The 19,290-nt window shown below is 46.8% G+C and overlaps 1 protein-coding gene across 3 annotated transcripts; it reads left to right on the top strand.

Moving 5' to 3' along the window:
* Positions 1-818: 818 nt before the first annotated feature.
* On the top strand, positions 819-15,105 carry rxrba (retinoid x receptor, beta a). Of its 3 annotated transcripts, XM_062486654.1 has the most exons (14): positions 819-935; positions 1,572-1,734; positions 2,110-2,339; positions 2,791-2,947; positions 3,396-3,575; positions 5,153-5,176; positions 5,631-5,791; positions 6,013-6,142; positions 6,286-6,418; positions 8,330-8,371; positions 8,946-9,037; positions 10,078-10,183; positions 10,318-10,493; positions 10,531-15,105. In XM_062486654.1, the coding sequence occupies exons 2-13, from the start codon at positions 1,719-1,721 to the stop codon at positions 10,463-10,465; spliced, it is 1,419 nt and encodes a 472-aa protein (XP_062342638.1). In that variant the 5' UTR covers positions 819-935; positions 1,572-1,718; the 3' UTR covers positions 10,466-10,493; positions 10,531-15,105. The 3 variants fall into 3 exon arrangements, with proteins under 3 accessions (XP_062342638.1, XP_062342637.1, XP_062342639.1); XM_062486653.1 differs by having other exon boundaries at positions 10,318-15,105; XM_062486655.1 differs by lacking the exon at positions 8,330-8,371 and having other exon boundaries at positions 10,318-15,105.
* Positions 15,106-19,290: the final 4,185 nt, after the last annotated feature.

Raw genomic sequence — 19,290 nt, 5'->3', positions numbered from 1 at the left:
GTGTTTTTGATTAGGGATAGTGACAATAAGTATATTTAATAGTCATTCTTAATGATAATCACACTGCATTTCCATATGCCCATAAAGTACACTGATATTCCCAGTAAACATCATAAACTTAGTGATGGAAAGTCTTTTTATCTCACAGCTCACATCATAACATTGGGGAGTAGATAAACAAGAAAATCAATGAAAGAAAGAAAGGCAGGGAAGGTAAAAGCTAGACTTATTGTCATATGTAGCCATAAGAGCTACAACATAGTGGCATATTTCATTGTATTTCATTCCATTGCAGACACCTTCATGCTAGACATTCATTTCATTTCAATGTGTTTAATGACTGATTCTTTGGTTTATTTGCATTGGGTTCTCCTTACATATTGAATAATGATTTGAAAAAAAGTAATTCACTCAGGTCTGCTCCTTTCTAGGTTCCATTATTTTTTTCTAACAGCCAGACCAGTATAGGCTATTCTTGGGTTTGTATGCGTTTCTTTGTCCACTGTTTGGTGTGCCCTCCTTCTACATGCATCAGCAATCAATAAAGTGTAGAGATACCCAGACTACCATCTACCACTTCATCTACTGTGAGAATGAGACAATCAACATTGACTTCTGGGATAACCACTGGTTCAGTGCAGGCCTACTACTTAGCAGAGGGGTCACCACACTTGACCTTTCCCAAACAACATTGTCTAAGCTTCTCTTTGTAGATGATGAACAGGTGTTAAAAGTGTAGCTGAACTGGCCATAAACTAAGCTGATATATGCTATAGAAAATGATAAAGGTAGTATATTGTCCATCTCTATTGCTTTACCCTCATCATTTTCGGGCAGGGGGAGGGTTGGCGACGAGGCAAAGTGGGGGCAGACAGAGGAAGAGCACTGGGCCTGACCACATCTTTTCATGCGGAAAAACGGCAACGTCAAAAAGCGTTAGTACATTTTATCATTCCTACAACTAACACCATGTCTGCAAAGTTATGCAGTAGTGTTGGTTAATTTGATGACGAGTTGACTGTTTTTCAACTGGTGAACAAGTTTAGCTAGCTAGCTTGCTAACATAATCAACTAGCCATGCTACACTCTCAGGGTATGAGTGATCCTGCAGGCTTTTTCGCGTTAGCACATTATCTTTTAAGTCATGTCGTTGTTATATGCAATTTGTAATGCATTACTGAACGGGATAAACACCCTGGATAATGTTAAAATGTTACAGCATTAGTTGCTGATAGCTAGGCTTCTAGTCTAGCTTTAGCTAGTTAAGAGACAGTCTTGCTTTGCAGACGGACTTGGCTGTTGCTGGCAACGATGGCTAAGCTAAGATTGCTACTGAAGTCTCTAAGTTGGTTAGCTACTGTAGCTAGTTAGCTCAAGCTATCAGCATGCTTGAGACATCCAGTCTTTAAATCGTGAAAAAATTGACAAATTGGTATAAATCAATATTCACATTATATCACTAACAAATGTTGTGCTATAGATTAGGTATGTGTGTCATATGCAGTATTTTTTTATCGATGTTATTTTTTTTATGCGTAGTTGGCTATCTTTATCTTGTGTTGGAATTTCAGCCCCATTTTTGGTCACCCTTAACACTCTGGCCCGGGCCTTAGTCCGCGGTCTCGGGTTTAGTTGATAGCCGGCTGGAGGGCAGGCTGGGCGGGACTGTGCACGCCTGTTGAGAGTCTCACCACGTATCCTGCACTTCTGAGGCCGAAATGGGCGACAGCAGAGGTACAGTAGAAAATGTTTTTGCATTTGTTGTTGATTCCATTTGACAGTTAATGACAGGCTAGCAGTGTCCTTAAGACATCATATTTATTTTATCAACCATACGCGTTGCGATGAACTTGCATGTATCCCTATTATTTAAGTAAATTAACTGTAACATTGTATTTGCATGTCGACCTATTACACAGTAATGAATGGTATTGATTATTATTATATAATTGTAACCATATTGTGTCCCATCTAGCATATGCCTAGAGGATTATTATTTACATCATCATGAATTAATTATTAAACCTAAAATGTACTCAATACTTCCAAATCACCCAGTCACAGTAGCCCTAACTACAGTTGACTTTTGCCCCCCCCCCCCCCTCCCAGATTCCCGGAGTCCGGACAGCTCGTCTGTGTCATCTCCCCCCTCAGGCCATCGCTCCTCGTCTCCCCTGGTGCCCCCTGTGACCATGACCTCCCTGCCCCCCATCACCTCAGCTGTCAACAGCCCCATCAGCAGCATGGGCTCTCCGTTCTCTGTCATCAGCTCCTCCCTGGGCTCCCCCTGCTTGCCAGGGACACCGTCGGTGGGCTACGGCCCCATCAGTAGCCCTCAGGTGAGCTCCAAAAGCTAGCTTGCTGAAAGATAGAGGGGGAACGAGCTAAGAGGTAGAACTTGAGACTGCTTTTCACAAAAATTGCATTAACCCGTAGAGGTAGCTAGCTAGGCAACATGTTGTTGCCAAACATGGAAAAGGGCACACTGTGGTAGGAGTTTTGGTTCATTCATTCATGAAACAAAACACCCCACTGACTATCAGATGGACATATGATATGCGTATAAGGATGTGCCACATAGCTATGTTGGTGTATATTGTGTCTCAGTTAATGTGAAGCGCCAATGACTGTAGCAACAAATATCCTGAAAGACAATAAAGAGAATCTTATCTAAAGCCTTTGACAACAAAGAGACATTCACTTGCTTCTCTCTCTCACTCTTTGTCTTTCTCTCACTGTTACACCCCCCTTCCTCTCATTCCCATTCTCATCCCCACCCCCCCCCCACAGATCAACTCCACCGTGTCCATGTCCGGTCTCCACGCCGTCAGCAGCTCTGACGACGTCAAGCCGCCGTTCGGGCTGAAGCAGCTGTCCGCCCACAGCCCCGGAGGACCCATGATGTCCCAGAAGCGCATGTGCTCCATCTGTGGAGACCGCTCCTCCGGTGAGACTCTCTGAAAACCGAGAAGAGTTCTTCACAGTGGTTTTCCCCATCCCTCCCCAGTTGTAACCAACCCAATTCAGTGACTCAGTCGAGGTCAACGAATCAGGCGCAGGGCATTAAGGAGCAGAGTTAGGCAGCTCGGAACTTATCCAGTCGAATCGAAAGCACCAGTTTGTTGTGTGGTGAACTCTGAGCCCCATCATTGGATTTTTCTGAGGTCAGCTTCTGTTACAGTCACCAACAGAGATCCAGTAACGGTCCATTTTTCACTGTCAATTTGTAGTGGTAAAAATGAATACCTTTGTCACAACTTCCCTGTTTATCTCTCCCTTTCCATTTCTCCACGGTCTCTCCTCTGTCTCCTCTCTGTCATCCTACACCTGCTTTTTCCTTTATGTTGCACGACCCTCCCTCCCTCCCTCTCCCCCCCCCCCCCCCCCCCCCCCAGGTAAGCACTATGGCGTGTACAGCTGTGAGGGCTGCAAGGGCTTCTTCAAGCGGACAGTGCGTAAGGATCTGAGCTACACCTGCAGGGACAACAAGGACTGTCTGGTGGACAAGCGGCAGAGGAACCGCTGCCAGTACTGCCGCTACCAGAAGTGCCTGGCCATGGGCATGAAGAGGGAAGGTGAGGAGGGAGCCACACCTGTACTCTACTACACTCTACTAAACTCTACTCTATGCTACTCTACTACACTCTGCTAAACTCTACTCTACTCTATGCTACTCTACTACACTCTGCTAAACTCTACTCTACTCTATGCTACTCTACTAAACTCTGCTAAACTCTACTCTACTCTATGCTACTCTACTACACTCTGCTAAACTCTACTCTACTCTATGCTACTCTACTACACTCTACTAAACTCTACTCTACTCTATGCTACTCTACTACACTCTACTAAACTATACTCTACTCTATGCTACTCTACTACACTCTGCTAAACTCTACTCTACTCTATGCTACTCTACTACACTCTACTAAACTCTACTCTACTCTATGCTACTCTACTACACTCTACTAAACTCTACTCTACTCTATGCTTCTCTACTACACTCTACTAAACTCTACTCTACTCTATGCTACTCTACTCTACTACACTCTACTAAACTCTACTCTATGCTACTCTACTACACTCTACTAAACTCTACTCTACTCTATGCTACTCTACTACACTCTACTAAACTCTACTCTACTCTATGCTACTCTACTACACTCTACTAAACTATACTCTACTCTATGCTACTCTACTACACTCTGCTAAACTCTACTCTACTCTATGCTACTCTACTACACTCTACTAAACTCTACTCTACTCTATGCTACTCTACTACACTCTACTAAACTCTACTCTACTCTATGCTTCTCTACTACACTCTACTAAACTCTACTCTACTCTATGCTACTCTACTCTACTACACTCTACTAAACTCTACTCTATGCTACTCTACTACACTCTACTAAACTCTACTCTACTCTATGCTACTCTACTCTACTACACTCTACTAAACTCTACTCTATGCTACTCTACTACACTCTACTAAACTCTACTCTATGCTACTCTACTACACTCTACTACACTCTTCTAAACTCTCCTAAACTCTATGCTACTCTACTCTACTAAACTACTAATCTCGACTGTAGGCAACTCTGCTAAACTCTACGCTACTCTACTCTACTAAACTCTACTCTACTCTATTAAACTATGCTACCCGACTGTACTGAACTCTGCTCTTCTAAACTTTGCTCTACTAAACTCTACCCTACTCTACTCAATAATTCAGCTGTTTTTGACTCAGTATATTCTACTTTGCAATTTTCTTCCTAATCTCTTATGCTACTGTAATCTACTCTTGTTATTGAGCACAAAATGAAGGCCAGCTCAGTAAAGTAAATCAGGACCCTGTTATCTCCCGGGATCTAAGAGAGATTGTCTTGGTTCTTTACACTTTAAACACACACACACACGGCACAGCAACATCATCCAACCAACGATTTCTGTATGTATCCACTCAGTCGAATTCTTGCAAATGTCAATGTTACTCTTTAAGGGAGAGTTTTGACAGTGCTCATAGGGGATGGACAGACCGAGAAAAAAAGACGGAGAGCGGGGAGGGTGAGCCTTGTAAACACTAACACCTGTCCCCCTCTCTCCCTCTTTTGTTCCTCTCGTTCTCTCTCTCCCCCTCTCCCTCCCCCTGTAGTGGTCCAAGATGAACGGCAGCGATGTAAGGAAAAGGGAAGGGATGGAGGGAGGGAGGGGGGGGTGTCTGTATGGCTGTGTATGAGAGCCTGTGTGCTGTAGGAGAGAATGCTATGGTATCAAGAGGATTGGGGGGGTGGGGGGGGGGGTTGCAGTAGAAAGTATTGTCTCCTGGGGTAACATGCCATGTCTAGGGCCTATGGGACGATGACATGTTGAGTCCCATAGGCTGTGGGGAGGTGTCTAAAACAACAGGCTGCCCGTGTTTTGAAGTGGTCCGTTTTTTTCTCTCTCTCTCTCTTTCTCTCTCTCTGTTGCTCTCTCTCGTCTGTCTCGTTCTTCTGTGCTCTTGTCTCTTCTCTTGACTTTTTCAACTCTGTCGCTCCGTGGCTCTCGGTCGAACATTTCCCCTGCCATTCCCCCCTCTCTTGCCTCCCTCTTTTGTCCTTTGCCTCCCTCCCTCCCTCTCCCCCCCCCAGCTGTCCAGGAGGAGCGCCAGAGGAACAAGGAGCGTGACGGGGAGGTGGAGTCCACCAGCGCCGTGAACGAGGAGATGCCCGTGGAGAAGATCCTGGAGGCGGAGATGGCCGTGGAGCAGAAGACCGAGCTGCACTCTGACGGGAGCTCTGGGGGAAGCTCTGTAAGTGTGTGGGTGTGGGTGGGTGGGTGGGCGTGTATATCCCAGTGTGTGTGTGTGTGTGTGTGTGGGTGGGTTTGCGTGTCCCAGGGTGTGTGTGTGTGTGTCCCCCAGGGTGTGTGTGTGTTTGTTTGTGGCTGGCTGGGTGGGTTTGCTTGTCTGTGTGTGTGTGTTTGAGACAATGGTAGTCAGTGTCCTGTATGTTTCTCTGTCCCGTCTGGCAGCCCAACGACCCGGTGACCAACATCTGCCAGGCGGCAGACAAGCAGCTGTTCACCCTGGTGGAGTGGGCCAAGAGGATCCCTCACTTCTCAGAGCTGGCCCTGGACGACCAGGTCATCCTGCTCAGAGCAGGTACACACACCCACACGCACACTCTAAAACACACCAGCACGCACCCCCACACTCTGAGACACACACACCCCCACCCTGAGCCCTACATGGCTAGCGATTGGCTGACGAGCGCGTCCCTCTCGCCCCACCTGTCGGTGGATTAGGCTGGAACGAGCTGCTGATCGCCTCCTTCTCCCACCGCTCCATCTCCGTGAAGGACGGCATCCTGCTGGCCACCGGCCTGCACGTCCACAGGAACAGCGCCCACAGCGCAGGGGTGGGGGCCATCTTCGACAGGTAACACGCGCGCGGAGACAGACGCGCACACACACACAGATATGAAAACACACGTTTAAGGTCACACGCATGCAGTATGTGCGGAGACGCATCCAAACGCGCGTTCACAGAGCCACACGTGCACACGGCGAGACACACGAGCATACATGAAGATCCATCCAAACGCACACTTAGAGGCACGCGCGCACGGAGACGCGCGCACACAAACACACACCGAGTCCCACACCCACCGAGACACAGACACACAACATTGTGTTTTCCCCAGTGGAAGATCGTGTCACCTGGTGTACAATATGAAGTCCACTTGCACACGCGCGCGTGCGTCCGTGTTCCCCGACGCTGCCTGTGGTAACCTGCTGTGCAGACCAGAGGGAGGACGGGATCTCTCTGTACTGTGGGCTGTGTAAGCTAGCGTGTGAGTTTGTGTGCCTGGGTAGGGGTGTGTGTGTGTGTGTGTGTGTGTGTGTGTGTGTGTGTGTGTGTGTGTGTGTGGGGGGATAGATGTGGGTGTGTGTGTGTATCTCCGGGTAGCTGTTGGTGTATGGGTAGGGGTGTGTGTGTGTGTGTGGGGGGGGGGATAGATGTGGGTGTGTGTGTGTGTGTATCTCCGGGTAGCTGTTGGTGTATGGGTAGGGGTGTGTGTGTGTGGGTGGGTGAGTGCTGTTTCTGGTCTCTGTAGAATCATGCATGCCACACGGCTGGGTACTAACGCTATCTGTAGATGCCACTGATGGTTTCGACAGAACGTCAACACACACACTCTTACACTGACGTGCACCCACTCGTACTTGCAACCACACTCACACACACACACACACACCACTCACCATCACACACGCCACTTAGGATCATATTCACACTTACTATAACACTCACACTACTCACAACCACACACACCCTCTAGGGCCTGCGCGGGTCTAATCTACGGGTTTTGAATTCATCATTGATTATACTTACCTGTCAGAACTGGCAAAACAAACTCCTTATATCCCCAAATCAGACCCACTCACTGTCAATTCTCAAATAAAATTATTTTGGTCGCTTGCTGCTTTTTCCTTAAAAAAAACCCAAAAAGTGCCATACTATTATCCATGTAACATTTGCTGGTAATCATTCACATCTAAACTGATTGATTGATCTGCTTTCTTCATTGTTATTCTATTTATCATCTTAAGTGCTTCTTCTTCCTGCTTCACTGTCGTTGTCTGACTCTGTCACTACGTAGAATCCCTCGTGCTGATTTGGATTGGTTCAAGCCAAACCTACTAATGTTCATCCATACCGTCACCAGGAACCTCACAGGGACTCACACATACTCCCATACAGCAGTCAGCGTTCCAATATCTCCAAAGAGGAGCAAACACCATCAATAACCTAGAATCCAAATGGTTACTAACGCCCTACCAATCAGAATGAAATAAAATGGTCACGTGCCATGCAGTCATCCACTGAGATGCCTAGTAATTGTCTATCGATGCAGACTGTCTTTTTTTCTATGAAATCTCAACCACCTTATCCACTGCATACAGTATATGCACCGTGGGTACCAGCATGGACTTTTAGGTTTAAAATACCAAAGGTTTATAAGTATATATCCACAAGTATTGTAAGTGTATAAGTAAGCAAATGAGCCCCATGTTGCTCAACAGTATGTACCCGAGGTATAGAATAATGCTGCACGAGCCAGACAGAGATTTTAGCTCCAGCACCACTACATTACACCAGCAACAGTCTGTGCCTCTGTAACTCTGTCCTCTGACCTTTCACCCCGCACCCCCTTGACCCCTAAACTTGGCTTGGGGTCCCCCCCCCCCCTGTTCTTCTGGGCCCTGGCCTACTAGCATAACAGCAGCTGTGACATTAGTGTAACTGTGATGACGGTGTAATAACACGTTGTGATTGAACACACAGGGAGAGTGCTCACAGTGCTGAGGTTGGGGCCATATTCGACAGGTAATGACGCCACCACATGACACCCCCGACAACTATAACAAACAAAACAGACAAACAAAAGACACTCGTTGAGAGACTCGGGGGGGCGGGGGGAGGGGAGGGGGGGGGGGTAGGTGAAAGCGGTTTGGATTTCCCCGGGTAACAAGTCGTGTGTTTGTGTGTGTCACATCTCAGCGCTGTCGTCACTCTCTCTCTCTCTCTCTCTCTCTCTCTCTCTCTCTCTCTCTCTCTCTCTCTCTCTCTCTCTCTGTCTCTCTCTCTCTGTCCGTCCGGCCGTGTGTTTTCCGGGCACAGCTGTCTGTGTGTCTGCTGTGAGGGTGGGTGGGCGATGAGAGGTACCGATGACTCTAACCCCGTCTCCTCCTTTGTCCCTCCCTCGTCTCCCCCCCCCCCCCCCCCCCCCGTGGGTGTCTGCCTGGCTTCCTCCTAACCTCCTCTTTTCCTTTCACCCCTCCTTTTCCCTGTCCTCCCTGCCTTTTTGTCCATACCTTCCTCTGATCACTTCGCTCCTGTTTCCCCCCCCCCCCCCCCCGGTCGTCCTTTGGCCTGCCCCCCCCGTTCCCCCCCTGTGCAGAGTTCTGACAGAGCTGGTCAGTAAGATGAGAGACATGCAGATGGACAAGACCGAGCTGGGCTGTCTCCGGGCCATCATCCTCTTCAACCCAGGTACCACGCACACACACACACTCCCTACAGCTGTTTATTCTCACCCACCGTCCCAACCTGGGGTCCGTTGTTCGTACGTCGCTTATTACATCCAAGATCAAATGACACATCTGGCTAATTAGGTTCTTCGAAACACCCTTGTTGTTTAGGATAGCTGGATTGAGTTGTCTGTGATAATTGCGCGTTCATGCGTTGGTCTAAAAGGGGGTATGTATCGATAGTAGAAACCTTGATCAGCAACGCTGCTATTGGCTGCTCACCATAGCCAAAAAGGGTGCCCCGTTTTTCTCCGCAACAGAGCCAAACGGAGCAAGAGCTTGCTCGAAGGTTACTCCCAATTTGAAGATTTAATCAGAACGACACACCTCAAAGTCTGCCAAATCCAGGAGAGGGCTGGCAAAACATAGCAGACAAATTAAATGTATAGAATTGACCACGTTAGATGTTTTATCGCCTATTACAGTAGGCTAGGCCTATTTGTTTTTGATTTTTCATAATTACTTTGTTTATCATCTATAATGTCATATAATTTAATGTGGTTCCAACAAATTAATGATGTAAATGACACCCTCACAAGAAAACCGATATCTCTCAAAAAGTATAGTAGCCTATCGCGACGTGCTAAAGGATCTGTCTATCACGCAATTTATCACGCAATTTAATTTGGGTTTAATTCTGCTAATTATTCTTGCACCTTCTGCAACAGGTTGTTGTCGTAAAAACGGACAAGACATGGCTGTGACAGACTGCCTGTATCACCTCTGCATGTAAAGCCTCAATCAAATCTTGTTTACATAAAATAAACCTGCTCTCGAGCAGGTTTAGGCTAAAGGACTAAAGTCCAGAATAAGATTCGAAGAACCGAACAATCCAAGATAATGACAAATCGTCAACAATCAAATCCAGCTAACTGAGTTAGCGACGTACGAAGAACGGGCCCCTGGTCACTATTGTGTGTTGTGTGTGTGTGTGTGTGTGTGTGTGTGTGTGTGTGTGTGTGTGTGTGTGTGTGTGTGTGTGTGTGTGTGTGTGTGTGGCAGATGCCAAGGGCCTGTCCAGCCCCAGTGAGGTGGAGCTCCTTAGGGAGAGGGTGTACGCATCGCTGGAATCCTATTGCAAACAGAGATACCCCGACCAGCAGGGCAGGTGAGACCACACACAGAGGTACACACACACACACACACACAGAAATACACACGTGCACAAGTACCAGGCGTGCAGGCTCACACACACAACCAGACGCTGCTAGTGGCATCATCCCCAACTCCCTGTCTGTCCAGGTTTGCCAAGCTCCTCCTACGACTCCCGGCGCTGCGCTCCATTGGTCTGAAGTGTCTGGAACACCTGTTCTTCTTCAAGCTGATTGGTGACACACCCATCGACACCTTCCTGATGGAGATGCTGGAGGCTCCCCACCAGCTGACCTAGGGGGAGGCGGTGGCACTGGAGGTGCAGTGTCATGTGACCCGCTCCTGGGTCTCTCCACGCCTCAGCCCCTTCTGGGGGAAACGCCCTGTCTAACTGGTCTGGAGATTCAGCTCAAACACAACTGTATCACCAAGCAACCTCTGTCTTCACACACACACACGGACACACACACGCGTGTGTGCACACACACACACCATACTGAGCTTCAAATGACCATTTGCCGTCTTGGAAATACACACACTCTAACACACTTCTCCTGTGTAAAGGGTTGCGATGCATACATTTCTCCCTTTTTTAAACGTAATCATGTCTTCAAGTTAATCACAAGCTTAGCTTCATTCTCAGTTATCCTACAGCTCTGGAGAATGCATTCTTAAAAAAAACGACAGATCCCCTTTTTACTTGTGGGATTTGTAGTTTTTTCATCAGCTACAAAGTCCACTGTAGCTACAGTATGGAGTGCCAAAGTCACGTTACGTTGAGCTTCTTACTTGAGGTACTTTTTGTAAAACATCAAGTAAACTATCCAAAAAACTAATATTATAATCAAGAAACCTTCAAGGTGAAACCAGGCTACTATTGTGGCACAATATTTTAGTTCAACTGTCAGCAATACATACAGTTGAACTACAAACCCCAGATGGCTAGCTGTCAAATTGCCTCTATGATTGTAGTTCTTTAATGCGGCTTCCTGGCCTAAAAACTTTGAGGGGAGTGGCGGGACTTTGGTACTCTATTAAGGGTTTTTTTTTTTTCTTTCAGTTATGCAAATGATCCATGTGTTATATGGTCAGCCCAGCTTTGTGATTGGTGGAGAGAGGTGGACAAGCCTTCCCAATCACAATAGATTATTTGAATATTGCGCTTTCACCCTCGCTGCAAAAAAGTGCAGCGTGAAGTCAAGTACTGTACTCTTCCATTGAGCCCTTTCGAAGCATTGAAGGCCAGGGGATGGCCAACTAGATTTGGGCCTACCTAAAGCACACATCAGGCTTTTAGGAAAAAAATGACTTGAATGAAACAATTAATCTTTTTTTTCGCTTTCCTCCCATTTTGGCATTTTGGTCGAGTCCAAATGGGCAAAGACCTGAGCTTTTCTATAAAAACACGATATATGAGCTTCGACTGGTGCAGGACAGAGTAGCTCTGTCTGGATCCTTTTGAGACGCCCTCGCCTTGCTCATGTTCATTTTTGCACTTTGGGAACGTTACTGTGTATGTGAGCTATTGTTGCCCCCCCCCCATATTCCTCTCAGCCTCCCAAACTCTGGGACCACCTACCTCTCCTTCCCCCGGCGTTCTCTATAGAGCATAGCAATCATACTGTTTTGTACAGGTATGGTGGGCAGGGCTGTGCAGAGTTCTGTGAAAATACCATGAGCTCACTTCCTGGTGTCTTCATACCCTGTCTTTCTATTTGTTGAGGGACACCCCCCCCCCCCCCCCTCCCCCTGAATTCTGTCATTGGTCAGCTAGACCCTCAGTATTTTGTCACTGGTCAACCAGACCCTGTAGATTTCGTAGTGTGATCCAATGCTTACAGCCTCTTTGTCTTTGTTACATGTTGACCTTTCTGGAGTTCTCCTTTTCAATACATACTTTTCTCCTTCACATGAGGGCGCTGGGGCGAATCATCAACTATGCATTCACAGTAGGGACTGTACGTTCTCACACACAAACTGTAATGTATGCAAAGACATCAGGTGAGATGCAATATGAAACCACAATATACAAAGTGTATAAACTACAGTACATATATAATTGTATTGTGGAGCTGTTTCCTACCAGCCCACCAAACACATCAATTAGAGGCTCACCTGATTGGTTATGGCTTGTGATGTGGCACCATTGGCCCTGTAAGGGTTCTGGTGGTAGGCACCTCCCCCTCTGCTTGTATTTCCTGTCAAACTTGGACCTGATAGGCAATCCGAATTGAGGCGAGTGTCAGTAGGATTGTGGTTGGATAGCGTCTCCTCAGATTGCATCGTTAGCTTGTGTTTGCCCTTCTGCTGATGTGCTCTACCGGTGCTAAATGATGTGGTCTGACCCGTTTCATGTTTACACCAACACAGGCTCACGCACACGGGAGTACGCAAGAACACAGGGACGCACGCTCTTTAAAACCTTAGGTCTGCTTGAAAAAGAAAAGAAAGAAAAAACAGTTGACCCACTCAGCCCCTGCCTGTGTACCTGTCAACTTGATGTGGTTACAGTCCTCCATGTTCTGCCCTGGGAGGAGGAGGAGGAGGAAGGCTAGGAGGGTGTGTCCTGTGTGACAGATGGTGCCCCTTCCCTCCTCTGTTCAGAGCAGCTCCTGGGCTAGAGTAGCATAACTGCCCCAGACTCTCGGTTTTGTCATTGGGGCCGATTTATCAAAAATCTCCACAGTCGTAGAGTGGTCAAGTTGATCCTAACTTTCTTTAGAGCTTCCTTAGTTGAATACAAACTCGTTTCATTCACCTGGTGCTCATCAACATGTCTCTCTTTGCTACTCTGTGTTTGATTCCTAACTCTGTTTACAATGAGCAGAGATCGTATAGTAAGCTACAGGTTACTGTATATATTCAACAGGCTCTGTTTTTTGGGGTTGTTTTTTTTTGCTAGACTTCAGCAGAGGAGTGGTGAAGATGTGCCTCTATGTAGCTGCCAGAGAGAGATGTTGGTAACAAAGGAGAAAAAAAATGCACAGGAGAGTGCGCAGAAAGTAGAAGCTGGAGAGAGAGAGGGAGAAAGAGGGAGAGGGGGTGTAGAGAGAAAGATGTAGAGAGAGAGAGAGAGAGGTAGAGAGAGAGAGAGAACCTAGCATGATGATGTTACAGTAGCCGTTTCAGTCCTGCGCAAAAACCTAGTACTTTCACCAGTACTTTGCAGTACTATGGACTGTAAGTCCAGTGCATTGGTAGCACATGTTACAGTACTACTTCAAAAGTATAGTACTTCTGCAGCCCGGTGCTTTCAGGGTGACCCCTGACCCCTGAGGGGGGACTGGAACACAGCACTACTGCAGTATTAGTCGCTGGCCGTGTCGGCCGGGAGGCGGCAGGTTGTCTTTTGCCCGGCGTTCGGCCCAAAGAAGCACGTCCATGGGACTGCATCATGCACCCCCCCCCCCCCCGTGTTTGTACGTTTGTTTATGTTGTGTACAGTGTATCTGCCTCATTATAAAATGTCCCTTTTTAGTTTTTAAAGGAAGGAAGGAAAAAAACGAATGCTCTTGAAACCGTCGATTGATGGATTGACTGAAGTCTTGTGTTACCGAGTTCGAGTTACCGAGGCTACTGCAGCCTTAGCCATGGCGACGGCGAACCAGGAAGTGCCCTGTCCCAGTGTGTCGGGCTCTTCCTGTGTACTTGTCCGGGGGCCTGCTGGAGGCGTGCGTACAGAGCACTGGGCAGGCCTGCTCTGGTGTGTTGCCACACCGCCAGACCAGTATGGACGTCAGCCCAGGTCCTCCACAGCTCCCAGTCCCTGCGGCTGCTCTTGAAGAGGCTCCAGAGTGGTTTTAGAGTGTACTGACTGGAGTAGTCTGCATACTTAGTATTGTGCATGCTTTTGTTTTTTTTTTATGGCCCCTTGAAATTGTGTGCGCTTGAGTGGGCCCCGAAACGGTGGGGGTGGGGCGTGGCGGCTAGTTAGAGCAGCCCGGTCCTGGGTTAGTTACTGTTAATGTGCAGTAAATATACTGTGAAATACTTGGGGTGAGTTTGATTTTCATGTTTGGCTACACTGCGCAATGGTAACAATGGATCAGTCCAGCAAGTGCCAACCTGGAGTTCAAATCAAATACACCTTAACTACTTTCAAGTGGTTAGTCTGTGTAATTGGCCTTGTTCTGTCAGGGAGCCAGCGCCCCCTCAGGTGCTTTTGCTGTGTGTCGGTGCTATTCAAAGGGTTTTCACAGACCAGTTACATTCTAGGAACATGTCTTCGCCGTCTGGATGGCGGTTCTGTCTCATGACCTATGACCCTGTGTTCAGTGCAGCGCCAAAGGACCAGGAATGTGTTTACCTTATTGTTGGGTATTGCCAGGGAACCTTTCCTTCAGCTTGAAGGTTCTGTTTTGAGTCCACACCCACAGCCGGACACAGATCCCCCACAGAGCAGCCAGGCCTGAAGCCACGCCCTCATCACATGGAATTAACTGAGGGGAGGAGCTAAATCGGAAGACACCACTTTCATGGGGTGTGGCGTTAACTGAATAACAGTTAAAGGAATACAAGCTGAACGCTTTTCAAGTTTCTGGGAAATTTGCCAATGGTTGATGTTATATAGAGTGGAAGACTTCAGGATTGATCAGATGTTGATAAAAAAAAAATCAAAAAAAAAAATCTCATGTCATACCCAGTCTTTTACACCTCTTACTCATGTGCTCTGCTTCAAATCTCTGTGTATTCAGGAGTATTAAACAAATGCAAGAACTGTTATATCATGTGGGCTCTTCAGTTTTCCTTGTCCTTTTCTATTTTTCTTCTCTCCTGTTTTATTCCTCGTCAGGTTTGTATTTCTGACTCCACCATACATGTGTGCTTTGGTGGAGAAGGAAAGAAAAATATAATGATTTTTCTCAAGTCATTAATTCTGAATCTGTTTTTCTGTTTGTTGTATGATGTCTGAGTAAAGGTTTTAATACTGTACCATGACCTTGTTTTCTGTGTGTTTACATGGCATTTGCAAATCCTTTACACACAATGTGCTTTAGACTCCTATGAAGTCATGTGAGTGATACTGCATACATTCCTAGAGTATGGGTACATTTTGGTATAGGGGTTGGATAGGTTAGTTGTCTTTGACTGCAGATTAAGAGGTCGCAGGTTTAAATGCCCTCTGTCCTTTAAATAAAGGCGTCTGCTAAATACATTATTGGGCGACATGTTCATAACAGTTACAAGTCAGCACCACTGAGTAGATATATTTGTAACATAAAATGTCGTGAACGCCCCCCGCCCCCTTGGGATGGCACGGTCTTCAGTCCAGCAGGATCCCCGGGCCCCGAGTGACCAGTGGCGTTGTAGTTCCGCCCTTCACCACCAGAGGACGGGCAGACCTCTATCCTACCAAGTGCTACCTCTGTCGCTCAGAGCCAACCCAGGCAGGACCAAGTGCGCGTGTCAGTGTCCATGCGTCCCTTGCTTCAGTTCGGTAATGGCCACTTTTCAGTACAAGTCTATTTTTCTCCTCTCCCCCCGCCCCTGTCTCCTCCCTCCGTTTTTGACTGGCCGTTGGTTTCAAATTCCTAAACTGTCGGGAAACTGTCGGTATTGCCTTCCATGTTTCTTCAACATTACAAAAGCTTTTTTGAAGGATATGCATAACTTCAGAGCCCAAAATTATTATTCTTGAGTACAATCACAGAGAGAAGTTTGTTCAATGTAGACCAAAGTAGTTCATGACAAATTATGGTCTCAAACTACCATTCTCCTAAGAATAGGCCTACTGTAAATCCCCGACATTTCGTTCGTTTTTCTCTCGGAAAAATTGATTTAGCGCACATTTTCTTTAACACCAGACGATGTACAATGCACCTTATGTAAAATATTTAAGAAATGGTTTACCATTTGCGTTCTCATTGTCATTAGGACTGCCACTTTAGAAATGCGCTGTAAAAAAAATAAAAAAAATAACCAGGTGTGCGGAATACACTGTCACCCTTGTGATCCCACTCAGGACTGTTTACCTTAAGTAAGTTCTGCTGGTATTTCCTTTCTCACAGCCTCGCCAACCCAGACGTTCGTTCTCATTCTGGGGGCGCGTGTGCAGTTTCCATTCTGTCCAGTAGAGGGCGCACATACAAAGCCCCCTCTGTTATCAGAAATGACGAACAAAGTTGTCTCAAACAGAACTGTAATTAGCTGGTTCAGCTGATATCGTGTCTGTGTGTTTAGGAAAACATATCTATTGGTTTTACGTCTGCCTTTCTCACTTTGTCTCACACTTTATTAAGATGCTTGTGGTGGCATATAACTTCACCCCTCTTTGTTTTTTTTAACACCTTTCTAACTCCCACTCTGTCCTGTGCCTTTCTCTCTTTTTCTCTCTCATCTCCCTTTTCCCATCTTTCTCCCTACTGACCCATCCATCCCCAGACCCAGTCTCCCTCTGTCTCCTCTGGTCTCCCCTTCTCTGCCCCTCTTCCCTTCTCTCTCTCTCCTTCTCCTCCCTCCCTCTCTCTCTCCTCAGCCGTGCCTCTCGTGTGAGATGCCATAAAGGGGTCTTTATGCTATGAGTGAAATTCCTCTATTTTAAACTTTGCCCTCAAAAATGTGAGATTTCTTTTAAATTAATATTATTGCTCTGAGCATTGAAAAAGAAATGTTTGAAGGTGTCTGCCAACATACTGGTGGGCCCTGTACAGTAACAGAGCACAAACACACACACACACACACACACACACAGGTACAGCACGCTGGCAGAAAAGAGCTATATTGACCATGTGTGCTAACTGCAGAGTCAGCAGGATTTGGTGTGAGTTTCTATGAGATTGTGGAAAGGATGCACCTGAACAACCACGGCAGACACATTATTAACCTGACAGGATTTTAAGAATGACAAGCCATGCGTGGGACACCTTGTGCGTTTTTGACAAACCTTAACCTACTATGAGATTACTGCCAGACTAAAATGTAATTTCTCTGGCACACGGACCTTTCACTTCCATAGTCAAAGGTTCCCAGTGGTAGATGGGGCGGCTGTTCTTGGCTTCCTGGAAGGAGTGTGGACCGTCTGCTGCCAGAGCTGGTCAGCCTCCTGCAGGTCCAGCCCAGCTTTAATGACATGCTGCTGTGGAATCATCGTGTTGCATATAGGACCGTGCTCCATCTACCCTTACATTTAAGGCACACAGACAGTCTCTAAGTACAGTGGAATGAGAGTGGAACATGGAACATGCCGTGTGTAATTCTAGTTCGGACTGAACAAGCTGTTTTGGTCCAGATTCTGAGCAGAGCTGACCTCTGTAGTTTGGTGACCCAGTCTAGAGGCAAGTGAGATGCAAGATAACCCCACAATGTGATGATGAGGGAGTATGCATTCTTTAAAGACCCTACCTGGTTTAAACCTGGTTTATACCTGCTTTAGGTACCCTATATTAAAGGTTAAAGTCTAGGTTAGGGATCTAGAGGACATTAATCTTAGTTACCTTAGTTGGATAGAAACCACAGTTTGTAACGTGAACTTTTTCATTCAAAATGTGTCTTGTGTACTCGTTGAACAATGATGTTAAGATGTCTGCAAGGAGGATGTGAAAGTAACAACCTAATTACTAAAGAGGGCGAGCTCTTAGCTTCCACCCAGTCATACCCTCATCCTCTCATCCAGTCATCCTGTCATCCTCTCATCCAGTCATCCCCTCACCAGTCATCCTCTCATCCAATCATCCTCTCATCCAGTCATCTTATCATCCAGTCATCTTCTCATCCAGTCATCCCCTCTTCCAGTCATCTAGATCCATGACCCACCACATGGACCCCTGCTCTGTTAGAACGATTAATGAGGTCAAGTGCTCTGTAGTGGCAGGAGAGAAAGTGAGAGTGTGTGTGTGCGTGTGTCAGCGAGGGGAAATGGATGAAGGAAGGGAAGAGCAGAGACAGGAAGGGAGGGATTCTTATTTTTCTGTGTCATCATCAGCACAGTTGTTTATCCTTGACGGAACTAAACTCTGGATGTGTGTGTGTTGTCTAGGCCGGATGGGAACCAACAGAAATCAAACATCGACTTGAACCCGGGGCGGCTTTGACTCCGATTGAGCTCAAACATGCCTGTGATTTCTGGGATTGTTTTTATTGAGTCTTTTTCCTGGCCTGATTAACGATGGGTCTGTGACTGGCCTTTTTGGGATGGTTGAGAGCGGAGGCTTAATGGTCACCTCGTAGTTCTCCCACGAGTCACGTGATCAACCCTGTGCCGTCTTGTCCTTCTCGTTCCAGAGACGTTCTCTTTCTCTCTCCGTTTCCTTCTCCAGGCTTCGATCCTCCTCTCGCTCTTCTCCTTCCTCACCATCCGGCCTTTCTATCCTCTACAGCTATCCCTTCTTCTTGTTTCTATCTCTCGGTCTATATACAGTACATACTGTATGTACATACACACATTTCTATGTATACATATAAACATTTGACTTCTCTTCTCCTATCTTCCAGTTCTCGTTCTCTCTCTCCCCTCACCTCCAAGCCTCTACTGTAGCCCAGGGTCCAGTCTGCCATTTCCTGCTCCACAAAAGACCCCTCTGTTTCCCCTCCGCCCCACCCCGTTTCCCCTGCAGCCCCCCCCACCCCCTTCCTCAACACCCCAGTGGTACATTCCCTCGGCTCCCTCGCTGAATTCCACGTTGACCTCGTCCCTGTGTCCACCCGGCCAGGCTGACCTTCTGGCAGGCCCTGCTCAGATACACAGATCAGATACATGGGAAGGTGTTTAGCTGTCTGTGATTCACTTCACAGTTCATATATTCTGGCAGCTGTTGTATTTGACCATTAGCTTCACTAAAAACAGTGGATGAAATCAAGCACACCATAAGTATGTACTTCAAAAACACCCCAAGTCAAGCACACCCTGTGTAAAATCTATACATTTTTGCAAGCTGTAATTGAAAGATGTAAGCACACCTGTATATTTTAGTGGGATATGAACTTAACAGGTTTATTCTGGTCCTCCCCTGAATCCAAGAAAATGTTTTACTTAATCTAAATCCAACGTTATGAGTTACTTGTAGACATGGAACCTAGTGGATGTGGCACCATGTAGATATGGAACCTTGTAGACGTGGAACCTTGGAGATGTGGAACCTTGTAGATATTGAACCTAGTGGATGTGGAACCTTGCAGACGTGGAAC

The sequence above is a fragment of the Osmerus eperlanus genome, chromosome 20 (genome assembly GCF_963692335.1).
Source record: "Osmerus eperlanus chromosome 20, fOsmEpe2.1, whole genome shotgun sequence".
NCBI lineage: Eukaryota > Metazoa > Chordata > Actinopteri > Osmeriformes > Osmeridae > Osmerus > Osmerus eperlanus.
This window is presented reverse-complemented; position numbering and strand designations above follow the sequence as displayed.